The 19,067-nt window shown below is 40.0% G+C and overlaps 1 protein-coding gene across 1 annotated transcript in view; it reads left to right on the top strand.

Annotated features, from left to right (window-relative positions):
* The window catches only part of CALCR (calcitonin receptor), a 150,386-nt gene that overhangs the window by 74,437 nt on the left and 56,882 nt on the right, over nt 1-19,067 (top strand). Inside the window, exons 2-3 of the mRNA XM_058816392.1 lie at nt 7,217-7,304; nt 17,396-17,549. Coding sequence (XP_058672375.1) covers nt 7,257-7,304; nt 17,396-17,549 — 202 coding nt within the window. The 5' untranslated portion in view covers nt 7,217-7,256. The remainder of the gene's footprint in view (nt 1-7,216; nt 7,305-17,395; nt 17,550-19,067) is intronic.

Raw genomic sequence — 19,067 nt, 5'->3', positions numbered from 1 at the left:
ACTAATTACACAGTCTGGTTTGTGTAAGTATTCCAAGCTTTTTCTGCCAACAAATCTGCTGATATACCTTACTAGTCTGTTTCTGAAATTTTCTTTGCTTTTACTTGCAACCTCACAAAACCCCTTGTCCAACAGCCAAGGGGGTCATTAGCAATGGCTTCCTAAGCTCTGAAGAAGTAGGGGGTTTTGGCCACTGGGGTTTTTGGCTGCTAACAAGCAGTAGGCATCACCCTCAATTTACAGTCATTAGAGGATGCAGAAGCACTACACCCACCCATACCTACATGTAATACAAATGGGATTTGTACCAGTGCTCAGCCAGAAACATCAGCACTCCCCTCCTATGTTATGCCCTGGCAGGTGGAAGGAATCAGCTCCTCTAACTCCTTTGATGCTTTGCTATCTTTTGTTTCATAAATTGTTCAGCCTTTCCTGAAAGTCTTCTGGATAATTTGGCTCATATGTTTTTAAAGTCCTAGATAAATAATTCTTATTCAAAGTGTATTTATTGGCTTTTTGTTGTTGTTGTTTTTTTGTCAAAGTATATTTGTCTGTGTTGTATTACCCAGTCTAAGAATTTCTTAGACTGGGTAATACAACAATACAACAAACTTCTTCCCTTCCATCTTCAGTATCCTCACGGGTGTGTATGATCACATTGGCTGCTCAGATATGTAATGAGGGGGCTTAGAAAACTTTGTGATTACCTTGAAAATAGACACAGACAATTCTGTAGCTAGTTCCTTCCTATTTGCATCTGGTTTGTTGGAAAGGATTTGGTTAAAGGGAAACCTAAGGTAAAATAACCCCTTTTTGTTGAATGCTTTTAAATAGAAAAATGAAGTACCAAGCATTGCAGCTCCCAGGTAATCCAAATGAATTAATACAGCAGAATTATTTGGTCATTTTCTCTGTGTAAACCTAAAATTGCCTATTTGCCATGGCTGATAATTTCAGTTTGTTAACATAGCACACACTTGAGATGCAGTTCACAATCTCCACCAGGCAAGCTAATGGAAATTGTGATCTGTTACAATAACAACTAAGTAGTCATCACACAACTTAGCATTTGGGTCTCTGAGACTCCCAAAATGAATGAGATAAGCTGCAAGTGTCTTAGATACCTACAGCTTTAATGTTGCAATATCTTTATGTGCCTGACACCAGAAACGGAGAATGTGGAATTTTTATTTCCCGTGGGATTCCTGTTTGAAAAAGGAAGGTTAAACAAAACATTGAGGTACTGTACAAAGATAAGCCACAGGGAGTGCAGTATAGAAGACAGTAGATACATCTCCTGCCTTGCCTCATCTCCCTGGACACTTGACTAGAGGCTGCAAGGAAACCCATCTCTCTGCCTGAGACGGATGGTCACCAGTTTTTGGCATATGAGAAATAACTGAACAACAATCACCATTTCTATTGGAAGTACCAAGAGATCCTGGTGCCACTTAAACAATTTCCAGACTATTATGGGCTAATGGCTAAAGAATGTTCTCGAGAAATAGGAGGGACTGGCTCTACTCCCATCTCAGGCATGGGGATTAAACTCCTGGCATCTCCTCTCCTGATGGGGTTATAACTACAATTCTGGTCTGCACAAGACCTGGGAATGTAGAAGGGCTCACTCCTGGCCCAAAGCAGTAGCCTTCATTAGGAACCCAGGGGTAAAATGTCCCACTGAGAGTGAGGGGATAATTTTAATACTTTCCTCAAAACTATCTGCATGTTTGGCTACACACACTGACCTGCAACCTCCTCCCTGGATCCAAAATCCTTAAACACAGCAGCAGGATCTGCTGGCTTGCCTGTGCCTTGCTCAGTGGTGTCTGCACAGTGCTTCCCAGTCCAGTGTTAATGCAGGCAGGGCAGGTTGGTGCCTTCTGTGCTGAGTGGCAAGGCACTCTCCAGGAGGGCCTGCAAACCTTATCTAAATAAGAAAACATAGTGACCTTGTGGTTTGAGGTGTGTACCCAGCTACTCACCCAGAGAAAACTGCATGGGGTGGAAAAGAAGCACCCAAAGAAACTTGCAGCCTAGTAGTGAGGTTGCAAGTGAAGTTTCGAGAACTCTGAGTATAATAAACACACTAAGAAAAAGATTTTTGCCTTACACTTCTGTACTTAGCCACAACTCCTCAAATTCCTATTTTTAAAACCATTTTAAAAACTATTTCTTTATCTAAAGGTATGTCATCAGTATTGTGAAAGATGGCACTGCAGATTTATCAGAGCAGAATAATTAAAGAAGTTTTTTCCACTCTTTCTTTCTTTCTCTTTCTTTCTTTCTTTCTTTCTCTTTCTTTCTTTCTTTCTTTCTTTCTTTCTTTCTTTCTTTCTTTCTTTCTTTCTTTCTTTCTTTCTTTCTTTCTTTCTTTCTTTCTTTCTTTCTTTCTTTCTTTCTTTCTTTCTTTCTTTTCCTTCCGACACTTCCTTCCTTCCTTCCTTCCTTCCTTCCTTCCTTCCTTCCTTCCTTCCTTCCGACACTTCCTTCCGACACTTCCTTCCGACACTTCCTTCCGACACTTCCTTCCTTCCTTCCGACACTTCCTTCCGACACTTCCTTCCGACACTTCCTTCCTTCCGACACTTCCTTCCTTCCTTCCTTCCTTCCTTCCTTCCTTCCTTCCGACACTTCCTTCCTTCCTTCCTTCCTTCCTTCCTTCCTTCCTTCCTTCCTTCCTTCCTTCCTTCCTTCCTTCCGACACTTCCTTCCGACACTTCCTTCCGACACTTCCTTCCTTCCTTCCGACACTTCCTTCCTTCCTTCCGACACTTCCTTCCTTCCTTCCTTCCTTCCTTCCTTCCTTCCTTCCTTCCGACACTTCCTTCCGACACTTCCTTCCGACACTTCCTTCCGACACTTCCTTCCTTCCTTCCTTCCTTCCTTCCTTCCTTCCTTCCGACACTTCCTTCCTTCCGACACTTCCTTCCTTCCTTCCGACACTTCCTTCCGACACTTCCTTCCGACACTTCCTTCCGACACTTCTGACACTTCCTTCTTTCCGACACTTCCTTCCTTCCTTCCTTCCTTCCTTCCGACACTTCCTTCCGACACTTCCTTCCTTTCGACACTTCCTTCCGACACTTCCTTCCGACACTTCCTTCCTTTCGACACTTCCTTCCGACACTTCCTTCCTTCCGACACTTCCTTCCGACACTTCCTTCCGATACTTCTGACACTTCCTTCCTTCCGACACTTCCTTCCTTCCGACACTTCCTTCCTTCCTTCCTTCCGACACTTCCTTCCTTCCGACACTTCCTTCTGACACTTCCTTCTGACACTTCCAACACTTCCTTCCTTCCGACACTTCCTTCCTTCCTAACATGGCTCTCAGAACTGTTGCTCTACTGCCTTCTTTTAAATCTTCCCCTTACACCCTTCCTTCTGACTAAATCTGACATCCCTTGTGGGCCTTGTGCAAATGGCTGTGCAGGGAGGGCTGTCCCATTTTCTGGATAACCCAATGCTAATTGTAATTGAAGACCTGTTTAGCACAGCACTATACCTGTAGACATCTGGACAGAGACAAAAGAGATGTTATCACTGAGTAGGATGCTGTGTTCATCCTCAGATAAGTTTCAGCTGTAATTTCAAGGTGTCTGTGGTATTACTATTACAGCTGAAGCAGGAGGAATACCTTAGCACACAATGAGCTACATAAATGCTACTTTTGCAAAGAAAGAAAGAAAAATATTCTAGTTTCAATAACAGTCAGGAATGTCATATGGAATTATTGTAAGCAACAGGGACTGAAGAATTAATACAATCATATAAAAGTACTGGGCTTTAGCAGTGTGCTTATGATTAATCCCTAGATCTGGATATTCTAAAATTGAAATGCGTGCAGCATGTTATACTAACATAACACTGAGTATGTACATTGTTGGACTTAGGGAAAAAGGCTAAATATTATAGGAGCAGGAATCAGCATAGCACCTAAAACCTGCTTGGGAACTTCAGCAAGGGAAACAAATTTTGATGTAATTTTATACTGTATAACATTGCCATAATAAATAAGCTATGGTGATCCCAAGAAATATCAGTACATTATTTATAATTTCTGATTATGATAATAAGCATCTTCTCAGGAAAAACTCATGCATACCTTAAAACATCTGAAACACCTGTTCTTAAAACAGCTTGAAATATTGTTTCTCCATCTGTAACTGTAAAAAAGAAAATAAATTTAAAACCTCATTTAAATAGATTTTAAAATTGTGCAGCTGAAAACTAATTTCCTGACCTCTTCATAGCGTGGCCCTGTGGTGTGGCTGTGGAGTTAGCACAAGTCAGGCGGTCCTGAGCAGCCAGGAGAAGGCATGGGGAGCCTCCTGTGGGTACTGCCATGGAAGCCCATGTGTGCTTGAGTTGGTGTGAGCACACACTGGGGAGCAGACTCGTTTCTGGTTCCACCCTCTGTTCCTGACAGCACAGCTCCAGAGCTGTCCAGCCCTCCTCTAGCTGTAGGCACGCTGCCCATGGGTTGTAGCGTCCATGTGAAAAGGTGATCGCTCTAACACAAAAGACCAAAACCAGCAGGCACTTGAGCATGCTGCTTTGCACATCCCAGCTTGTCTCACCTGAACCTGGATCTCTGGAGATGGGGTCAGAGCCATGGATGTGTTGGTTTGTTCCTCTGTCTGGAGGCTGACAGGGTCCATCTCCTGGGGTTCCTCTTGTGAATCTTTCTGCCTCCCTGTTGTTTCTGCCCTGCCCATTGACCAGCACTTTATATTTGCATGTATCTTTTCATTTCAATTAGATCATCGTCCTTGATCCAGTACTGATGCCAGCCTGTGTGCTGTAGTGTTATGGGCCAGTCTTAAAGTAGAAAAAAATTTTTCTTTGTCAGGACCTTTATAGTTTTTATAGTTAAAATATTGTTGTTCAACTATTCTTGAAATTTTTGCCAGATGAAAAGATTTCTGTGAAAAAGACAAAAAAAAAAAGGTGCTGGACTTTATCTGGTATGTCAACCATTCCTGTGGTTACAGCTGGCTAAAACAAAAATGACTGGAAATAAATAGACTAGCTGAGATTAAGTATGGGAAATAGTTCTTACTCATTTACTCATATGTATTATTATATGGTGCAGTCATTTTAATTAACACAAGGGAAAAGATTTACCTGCATCTACAGCTGTAACCCAGCCTGGTGCTGCAGGCACTCTTGGCACAAAGTACAGGAAAAGCAGCCATATAGCAGGTAAATTCAGCCAATTTTGATACTGTGACCTTATGCTTGCTAGGTCACAGTATTGTGTTAATCTCTGTGGCATTGGTAGGAACTGTTGTGCATTTTAAAGCTGTTGACAGTTTTTAAGACAAAGTGCTCCCTTTTGATACAAAATCCCTACAGATGCAGCAGAAGTGATGATGCTAACAAGAACAGAAGCACCCACTAGACTGGCTTTACACCATGCTGCAGAACACTTTGCAGTACAGTGTGTAACTGGATGAACACCACGCTCGTGCTCGTACTCACTGTACAGCTGTCCAAGAGACACTGTTTATATGTTCTTCATTAATCTTTATTTTCAGTCTGAACCAATACAGAATGCAGGGAAGAGCATGGAAAATATGCAGACAATTCCAGGCATTTTTCTCTGATCTAGACGTCCAGGTTTTGCTTCAATTGAGTTGTCTACCATGAATAACCGAATGCAAGTTTGTGGCCCACAGTGTAACTGCATATTATTTCTGGATCATTTGCATCTTGCATTACTTCTGTCTCAGCAGCATAGTCCTGGGAAGATTCACACAATAATAAGACTACTTCCTATTAGAGAGAAACCCTCTGAGCCCTCTTTGCCATCACTTTATGTTTTATGTAATCGCAGTGATACATGACTGCAACATGTGCTGCATATGACTGGATCACATGTGCTACATTGAAGTGGAAGTGCCACACCTTTATTACATTTTGACCTTACATATTTCTGCTTTAGATGAGGACAATGTTTCATTTCCTCTCTGAAAATGGATGCCCTTCCAGACCATTTAAAGATGAGAAAAGCTCTTGCAATGCTGTTGCTGAGACAAATGTTACACTAGTCATTGTATTATTCACTGCATGTCAACTAGACTAAGCATCCCAGTCCCTGTGTCTTTTTCTCATTAAAGTCATGGGTTTCAAATGTGTAGGGTGCTCACAGGATTGTTTGTCCAGGTAGAAAATACCTAACTCATAGTTTTAAAGCTGTCTGAATAATGAAGGTGTGTGAGCACTCACATTGTTACTGTGACAGAAGGTGATCACAGCCACATGTCCTATGCTACTCAGCACACACACCACGAGTGGTCTGTGACACATCAGAAAGCACAATGTGCTTTGACAAAAGCTGCATTTCTCATTTAATACAGAACTTACATTTTTGTAAAATTTAAAATGATATGTTAATGCAGAGAGCTTTGCTTGCTTGAACTCCCACAACTGTGAAGCAATAAGATTATACCTGGTGGTCCCTGGATACTTTTTCCAGATAGGCCGGAGGAGTGTTGATGGTAGGAAGAACCGAGAAAACCAAAAAGCTGCTGAGGCAGTTCCCTTCAAACCTGTGGAGTCGTGTCTGTGCTGTGCCTCCCCAGCACTCTGTGCTGAAGCAGTCCTGCCTGGTGGCCTGAGGCTGGCACTGCTGTGTGTCTGTCACAGCCCAGCCACCCAGCTGCAGCACGGAGCGCGCAATCCCACCCTGCTGCTCCCAGGTTCTCTTTTCCTGCCCACGCCTTGTTCACCTGGCTAGAGATTGCTCAAACTCTGGCTTTCCCTAGCCCCACAAACATGGATTCTGAGCTGCTGTTACACTTATTTGCAAACTGGATCTTTCTGGGTTTTGCAAGTCAGGTTTAAAATATCCAGATTGTTCATTGGTCTGCAGCTCTATCTTAGGTTAGAAGCAGCTGAAAAAGGACAACCAAGGTAGCCTCATCTGGCAAAGACACAGAGTTTAACCTGGGTCTGCTACTGGAGACCCAGTAACATGGAGATGTACCCCACACCATCTGTACTCACCACCAGAGATCCACAAAGGAGACTAAATTTAAAGTGAACCAACATTCAATTAGACCAAACTTGAGCACATGTAAGGCTGGGGGTGCTCCAAAAACCACACACACAGAGTCTAGATTAATTCTAAAAATGTGCTCATACACAAAGACAAGGAATTTATCGGAAAAGTCCAATAATGCTTTTATTTTTGTTGTTTAATTCCCAGAAGGGTCATCTACAAAGTGTCTCTCGAAGAAGACTCCACAATGAAAAAAACAACCCAGTGTTGCTTCTTACTCATCATCCTTCTAACTGTAAGTACAAGAAAAGTGAACTGCTCATGACAACTGCTGTATTTAAACTTGTAGTGATGTTGACAAAAATGAGTACCAAGTTATACTTGTTGTACTACACAGGTGAAGGAAGAGTTTCCTTACTAATATATTTCAAAAGAAGATTAATAAGATTATCTAATAAAAGTTTGAACTTGAAAACATTGTTTCTTGGTGAGACAGAATTGCAAGTCTGAAGAGGGTTGTGCATATGACTTTTTCATTTCTGTGTTTTACAGGCTACAATATATCATGGGAATATGTGTGTTTGAAAACTGCCCTTAGTGTTGTTCTTGAGACAAGCTGACTTAAGTAGCAATGCATTTTCACTGTTTGTAGCTGATCTGATATTGGGAAGGCAGCCAAAATGAAAAATAATCTTATAAATCTGTTTATCAGTTCAAATGCTGTTTTCAACTGTTTTGAATCAGCATTACATTTATTTAAATGTATGCAACATTGTTGAGTAATTGTGGTTCTAAAAATATAGTGCCTGACTAAATGCTTCTCACATAAATTGAATCCTTTTGCTGAACTGTACATGTGAAACCTCAAATTACTATTGATCATCAGAAAATCATAGACATTACAGGCAGTCAGAATTAAGAATAGTGCCCAGAGCCTAAGTTACATATGTCTGAATGCTGTTACTGGGAACAAGCACCTCACTACCCTGGTGTGGTATGAGTAATTTGCATGATGCCTGCCACCTTAGTCCCCACCTAACTCTAGATCTGCGCTCCCAAATAAGACTTTTCTTCTTCTTCTTCTTCTTCTTCTTCTTCTTCTTCTTCTTCTTCTTCTTCTTCTTCTTCTTCTTCTTCTTCTTCTTCTTCTTCTTCTTCTTCTTCTTGTGTTTTCTTGGTTAGGTCCTCTTGCCTCTCTGCCTCTCATCTTCTTCATTAACATCTGAATGTGAAATATTTCTGTGCAACTCCTCATCAAATACTGTGTTGTAGAAGCAAAAGAAACTCATATGCTCTAGAAAATATGTCAGAGCGTATAAGCAACTGCCCTACCTGGTTCACTTATTGGGTTGTACCTCTCCTCCCAGCCTAGTCCACAATGCTGTTTGCCACTTAAATTCATATAGACAAAAAAGGAAAGGAAAGTAGAGAACAGTAAGAGAATGATGGATAGAAGGAGGTTAAAAGAAAGCAATTAAATGAGATCATGGAGAATCCAGGAGAACAGCAAAGAACACATTACTTAGTAAAATACTGAATTCATGGTTCAGGATTAGGACCCTCCATCAAAGAAGAGCTGAAGAGATGGAGAAATAATTGAAGAGAGTTAATACCTTTTTGCTAACTTTGTCCCAAAAGAATTTGTCCATAATTAGTTAATGATTTGAGGAATCATCTCCATGTGTGAGAGCAGTCTTCTATTCTGAGGTACACTAGAGTATTCTGGCATATGTGACCATTTGGGTTGGCAGTTCTACCTGTCCTACAAGGGTGCATGTGACAATGCACTGGCTATGAAATCACCCATGGTCAGAAATGTCTGTAACAAAGTTCCTGAGAGAGACCAGCTTTCTTCTGGCTTGAATCCCATCTGATCTGCATCGCTTGATAGGGGTCTTGACAAACAATTCTTCCTATAAAACGCCAATGCCAAATGAAGAAATAGATCCAGCTTATTTTGGTCCCAGTCAAGTGACAGGACTGTAAATATTCTGATAACTAAAATTGTCAACAACACTTGTGAGCACTTGAGGTGCTTTGACCTACAGCATTGGTTTGTAGGTCAGCCCTGGAGGATTGATCCTTGCCCTGTTGTCCCCAGATCTTTTAAATCTCTCACCCATGACAGCATGTGTGCAATGTTAGCACTCCAGGGGGAGGAATTCTTTTAAAAACTCTTCAGTGAGATCTGCATCTGCATTAATTTTAAATATCTTTGCACCAAAGAGCACTTCATATTCTCACCTCAATGGATAACTTAACTTACATTTTCAAGCTTCCAATCTCTGAGTGCGCCTCCCTTCCCACTGCAGTGGGCATACTGTGCTCTACTTTGACATCTCTTAGGTTAATTTCCCTTTTGGTAGGGAAGAAGCCACAGTCACAGAAGTAGACCATGAACAAGCTTTTCTTTCCATCATGAAACTTATCCAGAAACTGCTGTGAGATCAAATATGAAAAATATTTTGCCTCATTCATTTTTCCGAAAACTTCCCCATCTGCAGATGGTAGAAGCAGTTCATTTTTTGCATTTTATTTATGGTTTGTAATGAATAAAGGGTGTCTCTCTTTCAAAAAGGCTCTGTTGGTTCCCAATCTGTTGGTTCTTCAAATCATTCCTTTTTTCCAAGAACTGTGAGACATATCAGCCACTATCTGTAATTAATAATACAGTAAATACAGTAACTAAGATGATTTGTGACATAGACAGGAGTGATCTCTCATCCTCAGCTCTACCCACCCCACAAGACACCCTCTAGATCTCCCTTCTTTGATGACTTTCATGGTTTTCTGTTATCCTATCATTTGTGACCTGAACTCCCAGTTGATCACTGTGAGCTGTTGCAAAGCAACACAACATTTTGAGATCCTTGTTTTCTCCTCTGTGCTGTTTGCCCCACTGTAGGTTCTGGTGTTTCCCCTGTGGTGGTCTCCCCTATTGAGTAGGGGAGACTTCTACCTGAAATCTCTTTTCTTAGTGTAGCTGTGATTCCCTAACACAATCTCAGAGCTGGAGCACACCCTGCCCTCTATACAGTTAGTGCTTTGCAGAAGACTCCCCAGATTCTTCTCGTATCTCTCCTTCAATATTCTCTCACAGACAAAAAATTGCTTACTTGGTTTCACAGACACTTCCTTTCCATCATCTCTTTTAGACTTGTCACTTAGGGCTTTTGGTACCTTCTGATAGAAACCATCTCTTAATGTGTGTAATTTTTTACACAGAATTGATAGCAATTCCGTGTACAGCAGATCCATAATAACCCATATTTGCCAAAGAAACCTGAAGCGTCAGTTGTTCCAAAACCTAATTTAGAAGTACAAGCAATTCCTTATTGTTTTCCTCTTTGATGTATTCCCTTGCTTTTGGATGCCCGATAATGCATCACCGTATGGTCTTCTACTATAAAAATGAGAAAATTTAATTGTTCTATAAGAATTGTTCAATTCTTATAATTGTTTATGTTATAGTTCACTTTAGACTGATGCTCTCTAGTTTTTTGCAATTGTTAAGAGCCAAAGAATGTGACTGAGATTTGTTTTTTCAAGTACATAAGCCCTGGAATGCTGGAGCAATTAGTTCATGTCCTCAGTGCACATTTCTCTTCACAAGAAAAATGGAGCATCAGCACAGTGTGCCCAGGAGCATCAAACTTCTGAGAATGAGGAAGAAGAAGAAGGTTTGGGTCTCTTTCCTGTGTGACCAATCAATTTTTCAGGATATTGATGGAAGAGATTTCTATTTTCTGCTTTATTTTCTCAAGTAAGAACTGTGCCTACAAATGGCCCTGGAAATGAGGATTGATGAAGTAGTTTATCCCACATACTCCAATTTTGCGTCCTGAGCCAACCACAACATGCAGAGTAAGGACTAAATGGATGCTGCAGCTGAAGGCCACACTATTTTCAATTAGGCCCACTAGACCTAATTGAAAATATTCTATTCTAAAATAAATTCATTTAGGCAAAAAGCAAATTGTGCACATTCACTGGGTCCAAATCTGTTAAGTTGTTACCAAGCCTCAGTCACAAATGTATGCAGAGTCTGATACTTCTTTCCAACACCTGAAATACTCATGAATGATTCCTGTCCACAAAACATTGAAAATTAATTATATGAAAACCTAAATGTAATTTTTGGTAACTGCATAAACTGGTGTATTTTGGAATTCAGTGGTGGGGTATGTTCAAGTCTCCAGAACCATTAGTCAAGCACTTGCCACCATGATGGGGGAGCTGCCCATGGTGCCTCTGTTTGATCCTCACAGCTGGGAGTGCAACACACACTGGTGGAATGGTGTGACCACAAACTCCACTGGGCTCCTGCTCCTGCTCAGCTCAGTGGCTCTCAGTGGCTCCCATGTCTGTGCAGGTACTGTGAGAACAATCCTTTTCCTGCTTAGACAGCATCTCTTCCAGCATCTGGTCCAGAGCAGATCTCCCGTGGGCTGGAAGAGCTGCTGAAGATCTGTCACAGCCTCCTTTGTCTCTCTTCTTCTAAGCCCTCTTCTCAGGCAGCCCAGAGTCTTCCCCAGCCTTGGATGGTGAGATCCCCCTGGGTCTCATCACCTTAGACCATGCCTTTGGAAGCTGCTGTTTTGCATGCACACCTCCCTGTGTAAATATTTATGGGTTGCTTCATGCTGTATGTGCACTCAGAAGTTCAGGATCTGTTCTCACACAAGGGAAGCTCTGGAAAGCAAACTGCTGATATATTAAAGTGGTAAGAATTAGTGTGAGAATTTGGGAGTCAAGCTGCTCATATTTTCCCAAGAAATAGGAATGCTGCATTCTGTTCTATTCACCCAGTTTCAGGGATGATCAGGACATTTTGACTATCTTTTCTTTTTTTAAAAACAAGGCTGTTGCTATGCAGCTGATTGCAGTAAAGAGGCCTCTCACAAGAGGATAATCAAGGCTGCAAGAAGATATCCATGAAGTATTCTGGATTAGCCCACAGTTTTTATCAGGCTAAAATGAAAGTAAAGCTTCTTCTATAAACAAATCTTGTAGAAATGGAAAAGAACTGTAAGATCTGTGACTTGCTTTTCACTACAACAGCCTTGTCTTCATCAACAGCACCTGATAATCTCATGCTTGTTTAAACAGCTGCCAAATTCTACCACGTTAGTCATATGGGATCTCACTGAGATAATTACCATCCTGCTCCAACAGCGATAGAGTATGGGAAAATTCTAACATTCAGTGATTAAGTAAAACATGTCATGTTGTAGTGTTTCCCCAAAGAAATTGCCTGCTGCTTCCTAGCACACTTCTGATGGATAGAAATGATTATGTTTACTGAACATCATATGCTAATAACCTTCCTAAGGTATCACAGTTGTTTTCTTATCTGTCCCAATGCTAGCAGTTGTGAAAAGTAGTTCAAACATAATCAAAATATGAGAGGGGCTCTGCAACTCATCTAAATCATGCTGAGCTCCTCCTCTAAAATGTGATGTATTGAAGAACAGGAGTTTAGTGATCCACAAGGAGATGACTGCACACAGCAGTTTTAAAAGAATAATACCAAATGAATGATTGAGCTGTTGAAATCAATAAAAAACAGTTAGAGCACCCAGAATTTCTGCTAGCCTGAGCTCACCAATAATTCTTGCTAAATTATTATATTTAGTGGAAGTGGGGGGGGGGGGGGGAAAGACAGCTTCAAATGCCTTCTTTTCCTGAATGTCATATACAGTTATTGTTAGTGTCCTGCAAGCTCCTTGATGGCAGAAGAAAAATATTTGGGGATGCTTGTTCATCGTGTCCAATATTTTATGGGGAAGCAAAAATGAAATACTTTTATGCTCACTTTATCTGGATTCTCCCTTGCAGAAACAGGCACAGCCTGGCACAGGTTCACAGCAGTTACTCTTACAGAAACCAGGGCATTGTTTGTTCATTCCTGTATAGTTTAATAATGAAGCCAAATTGCTTTATGGGAATCTTTTATTCATTCCAGGTATAAAGTGAACTTCAGCATTCCCAGCAGCCTGTTATTTCTCTTTGTAATGATAATTCACTCTCTTATGTCAGTCATTTGTCACGTGGTGGCTTGGTGGTCGTATGTATGACGTCATTTACTTGGACTTTTAGGAGTGACATCATATGTACGGCTGCTAAACTGCTGCATGGGACATCACTTAAACTGTTTTCTTCTGAAGAATTCAGTGCATTTTTAAGCAATGATCACATTGATTATTGTGAATTATTTATTTCTCCTTAATAAAGAATGTTTATAAATGAATGAGGCATTCCTTTATTGTATTAACATCATCTATATTTCCATCTGAAGTATCTGATGAATGGATGGGAAGGCTTTTTAATGTGCATTAATGAACTATGAACACTTAAAAATTGTTCCATATTTTATAGGTTAAATATTTGTAGGTAGTGGTCAGGCAAAGATTAATTGACCTTGGTTTTTTGTCTACAAATGTGTCTTTTAAGTCTTCATTTCTAAAATACATTGACATCACAATGAAAACATAGTAGAAGAGGTGAGTCGAAATAGTGAATTCCATGAGAGCTGATACACACTGATACACAGATATTCATGGGACATTCTCAACCTCTCCCATTAACACAATGGGAATATAAATTTTCTCTCCCAGGTAACCATAGCAAAGCTCCTGCTATTTCTGAAAAGAGAATAATGACCCAGAGATGTCTTCCTGCCCCATTTGCCTTTTTCTGACTACTACAGTAAGGAGTGAGGGAGACTAAAACAAGTAATAACATCTGGCATCACAAACTGCATCAAAATTCTTGTCTGACTGCAGGTATATAAAGGCTGGATCATCAGGCCACTGGACTGACTTTGTGAGGTCAGGGTGGTGGACATGGGATTAAATTCTGAGTGGTGGACATGGGATTCTCTTCTGGATGGTAAAAACCCCTGTATTTGAAGCAGGGATATGAACTTCTCCACCTCCAGCAAGCCACAAAATTTAATTAATCTGCTGAAGAGGTAATCTGATTTATATGGAGAAGAAAATTGTGTTCAAGCTTCCAAGGCCAGCTTTTCATATCTAGGCAAACAAAAATGAGGAATAGCAATCAAAGGAAAGAGTAGATTTAAAGGGCATATCAGATGACATACCTATGTATAACCCCTTAATTTGATTTCCCACACAAACTATTCAATTACATAAAAAGTGCCCAGAAAGATTTTTGGGCAATTACCTTTGAAGATCTGAGTCATTGTGTTTGGTAGAAAGAAAAAGAAAAAGGAGAAAAAAAAAGAATAAAAATAATTTTAGAGACTCTATTGGTTTAGGGCAAATTTGGGAGAAACATCCAAAGGGGACCCCTCCAGAGAGCAAACCCACACGGCCCTTCCCCTCAACCAGTTCGGTAAGGATTCCTCAGAGGAAAGTGGAAAGAACCTGTTTATTTAACAGGCAAAGCACCCCCCAGCACACAAAATGAACAATACCAGATGACAAAACTCATTCACTGCTCTGAAGAGATGACAAATTCAGAAAGTCTCCCCGGTGGGTGGTCGCTCTGTTATCAATCCCTCCAGCACTGGGAAAGGCTGCAGAGTGGGCCCCAGCACTCTGCAAAGTGCTCTCGGTGTTTCCCTGGGTCCCGGTCTGGAGCGGGTCCAAATGGTTCCAAGAAAAGGGAAAGAAAAACAGTCCAGGGAAAGCTCAGACTGCCTCAGCCAGCTAAACTAACTAACTAACTAAAAAGCAAAAGGAGTGTGGTGTTTTGCCCCATCCATGCCCAGACAACACAGTCCAGCCGAACATGGAGGAGTGAGGGAGGCTGGTACCAAAAACTGTGCTTCTCCTCCCCACCTTTGCTGTCAGAGCCAGTCTTGAAGGCACAGAATATAATATCCAGCATAAACTGAGAAGAGAATTGGGATACGAGGATCATAAAGTAACCCTAGAACAGAGACCATAATAAATCTAGTGTTATTATTCCAACTTTTATCCAAACTTGCTTTCATTTTACTGGAGGCCATTAAGTGATTTCCACTGATGAGTTTTAGTGACACAACTCATCCACATTTTTATCTGTCTGAGTGAATTGCTGGCCTAAATGTGGGCAGTAGAAATTTCACTGGCAACTTCAGCTGCTCCACAATTGCCTTGTGCAGGGGCAGTAGAAATGGGCCTCCTGGTTATATGGCTGAACACTCCTACATAATTTTGTACACAATGCAAGACATATAATCCATCCACCATCACAGGTACTCTCTACCTCCAAGGATCAGAATATCCTCATTAAACTGTACCCAACTGTGCCAACTTCTTCAGGAATTACACACTGCAAGTAACAAAACTATAAGAGTACTGTGACTTCAGTGTCTAAATTGTGTTTCACCCCTCAAAACCATCATCCCACACATGGATGTGTTCCCAAACTGGCCCAGAATTGCAAAGAAATTATCAAGAAAGACATTGCCACAGAAGTCCTCCTAGCATCCTGTGATGAAACTGTTATTTCTGTCTTGAGTACAAACAGTTTGGAACTGAGGTATTATTCAAAATAAGAATGGAAAAAATTAATATGCAGTATCTACTTATAACTTCAGAGAAGCACCAGAGCCTGTGTCATGGACATGGACACGAAAGGCTAAGACAAAGCTGAGGCTGTCTGAAGAACCTCATCTGCACTTCCCTGTGCTGGATTTAAGATTTTGCTTGGCTGGTTTTTAAATTATTCTTGAGGACTCCAGCTGCTCCCCTTGGTCTTTTTAAAGCTAAAGGATCTTTTGTTATGTTTGGCTTTGCTTCTGTATTTCCTGTTCTGACTTTCTAGATACTTAATTTTTCATTTGGATGGCCAGATGAAATGTTCCAAATGGCTTCATTGTTCAAATATATCTTGGGGGGAGAGGAAGAGGGTGATGTATGCATACATCTAAAATTTATATAAAATTATCTCTGCCAGAAAATATTTTCATTCTTATTCCTCCTACTTTATTTCAAGCACCCAGTTAAGTACAACATGATTGACTGCCTCCATGTCCTCCAGCTAGCAGGTGTATACAGTTGAAAACATCTCAAAAGAGATGAGATGAAATTATAAAAACATAATTGATTTGATATTAGAGTATAAAAAGATTAAACTTACATGGTGTGGTACAGAAGTACCAGGATAGAAGTAATGGCTTTTTTTTTCAATGGAGTCAAACACTGGTTTTGCCATGTATTTACAAAGGTGATTTAGCATGAAAATAGGGGGGAAAAGTAATGTATTGATGGAATAAAGTTGCCTGTGATGTGACATAAAAAAGGGGCAGCAAAATGTAAGAAATAAACACATATTTGGACTTTCAAATCTGTCATGTTTTAAGTTCAAACAACTACAAATGCATGCCTAAAGATCTCTGTATTAGCATTTGCTGCTAAAAAAGGTCAAGTTTGTGTGTTTATGAGAGTCCTAGATTTTGAAGCAGCCTGCAAATGAATCTGAATGTGTTTGTGATGGCTTTAGTACCATTTAGTATAGGGGAAAACAGAGAGTCATGCTAGGAAAGTGCTACAGCAATGTTGCTTTTGAGTGGGGAAGCAGAGGAACTCATCTTTTACTATCAACTTCAAGCAAAGAAGAGTCACGATCCAGGATTGAGGCAGAACAGAACAAACTAAAGCTCCACACTTTCATTTCCGCTCACAGACCTCGGCTGTACAAGGAGGGGAGGGAAGGAGGGGTGGAGGGATGGATGGATGGATGGATGGATGGATGGATGGATGGATGGATGGATGGATGGATGGATGGATGGATGGAAGTTAAAAGGGCAAAAGAGCATAACTGACCTCTCTAGCTGAGATCTTTGCCTTGCAAAGGCAGTGATCCTTTCCTTTAACAGGAAGGCAGTTCAGAATGGGATAATTCAGAAGACGCCACTATATCAAAGAGGACCTTGCTATTTAGACTATCAAATTTAGGGGGTCTGCTTAGGTACTTAACTAAGAGCTAAAGTCAGGTATTGATGTTTAAACTCTGCCTTCTTTGGCCTTAACTGTTGCAGAAGCTCAAAGCAAAGGTTGTGGCCCTGAAGTATTTTGTCTACACTGTCTAGAGTTAAATCAGCACAAGTGAAGAGAAATACATGGGTTTAACAGAAAATTTTCTCACAAACACTAAATTAAATGAAAATATTTTGATGATTTTATCAAGTACTTAATGACCGTCTCTTCACCAAGAAAAATGGCTTGGTTAAAATATTAAGTTTTCATGAGGTAAACTAATAAAATTCAGCATTTACTTTGTAAGTAGTACAAGGCCCATCATAATGATAAACATATGTGCAAATAAAAGGCCTTTCAAGAATGAGTAATAGAAATTTCTGGTCCTCACTTTTTGTAAATTTAATCCTCTTTGTTTATCCAGTTGTACTAACAGCTTTTTCTTTCCATACAGAGAATTGTTCCAAGTCTTTCTTCTGCTGTAAATTATACTGATCCTACATTAGAGCCTGTAGTAACTGAAAATTCAGTCATACGGCAGAAGATAATAGATTCGCAGTTCAAATGTTATGAGAGGATGAACAGAGCTCCTCCATACAAGAAAAAAGGTAAAAAGGGTTTTTTAAGATTTTGTATTTTGCCATGTGTGGTTATATAACTATGAAGAAATATTTTCTTCTCTATACAACCCATGGTCTTCCACAGGGTGCAGTTTCCTTTCCACAAGCAGTAATCAAACTCACACTTACTTAGCATCCTCCTAAGGGCAAAGAAAGGAAAAAGGCTGGAAGGAGCCCAGGGAATGAACAGCTTTTCCTTCCTCTGTCACCTACATTTCTGGCTCAGTGCTTTGCTGCTTGAATCTCTCTTGTTCTTGCTTGGGGAATAACATTTTCCTGAACCTCTCAGTAAAGTCATAACTGATTGTGAATCCTAAATATAAATGTTGTTCTGTTTGCTCCACTCAGTGTTTCAATTTTTTGCCATTTCTGTATTGACTGCTGGGTGCTGTGCTCTGTACCAGCAAAAGTTCCACATATTCTATATTCAGCAGCAACAATAGGAAAAAGAGGTTTATAAAACACCGAGACTTATAAAAGAGGTTTTTAAAATATCTTTATTGAATAGAAGGCATACATGAAGATGAATAAAAAGGGAAATGACAAATAATAGTGGTGCTGCAATTACACTTAAAAGAGCATTTCTGTTTGGGACTAAAAGTTCTGGTCACTTTTTTTCGCAGTAGATATGAATGAAGATATGAGGAGCTAGAGAAAAATATATCACAGGAAGTGTGAGACTTCTGCAAACAAACAACAGATACTGAGGACAGTTTAAAGCGAAAATATGCTTTAAAAATTTAAAAAAAATATAGAAAATGGGGGATTTTTTGTAAGACAAGAATAAATATATTTCTACAGCTCTTATCTTAAAAATTTTACTGGGATATGTAAGACTCAAAAAAGAGTTAGATTTTGACAATGCCTGAAGAATATGACAATGCCTGAAGAAAAGATAACAAACTGCTGATATGATTTGATAATTAAGTGAACAAGTAACATTTGCACATTTAACTTGATAACTGAAAAATATATGTGCATAAAATCTTAGCTAATGAAGAAAAGGTGTGCATAAAAATTTCTTTTCTGAACAAGATCTAATCTGGGGAAAATTCGGTTTTAAATTTGATGCTTTTTATTTTTAATCAACAACTACTTGACTTACAAACAGTTATGGGTGCAAGTTGGAACAATTCACATATCTTTTTACAGCTTTCTTGCTTCAGTTAGAAAGTTTATCTGTGGATAGTTTCAAAAGCTCTAGAAGGAACTAGCTCTTATATGTTAATAACTTGCAGTGGTTATTAGGTGCTTTCTATTACAATTCTTTCAAAAACAGCCATCATTTTAATACTTCCTCAGGCCCAGAGTGAAAAAAAAGCTAAAATGTATCTTCTCATTCTATTTCACTTTAACCTGATGATCCTGGTGATAAATACTTTTTCCCCAACACAAACTGGTTTTGAATGGAAAATGACCAGGAAGTGTAGGGAGGGTTTAATGTGTTTCTTGTATAAATCCACAATGAGTCATGTTACACGTTACAGCTAGCAGCCTTGGAGCACA

The sequence above is a fragment of the Ammospiza caudacuta genome, chromosome 1, assembly GCF_027887145.1.
Source record: "Ammospiza caudacuta isolate bAmmCau1 chromosome 1, bAmmCau1.pri, whole genome shotgun sequence".
NCBI classification, from domain to species: Eukaryota; Metazoa; Chordata; class Aves; order Passeriformes; family Passerellidae; genus Ammospiza; species Ammospiza caudacuta.
The sequence above is the reverse complement of the archived record's forward strand: the minus strand, read 5'-3'. Positions and strand labels throughout refer to the sequence as shown.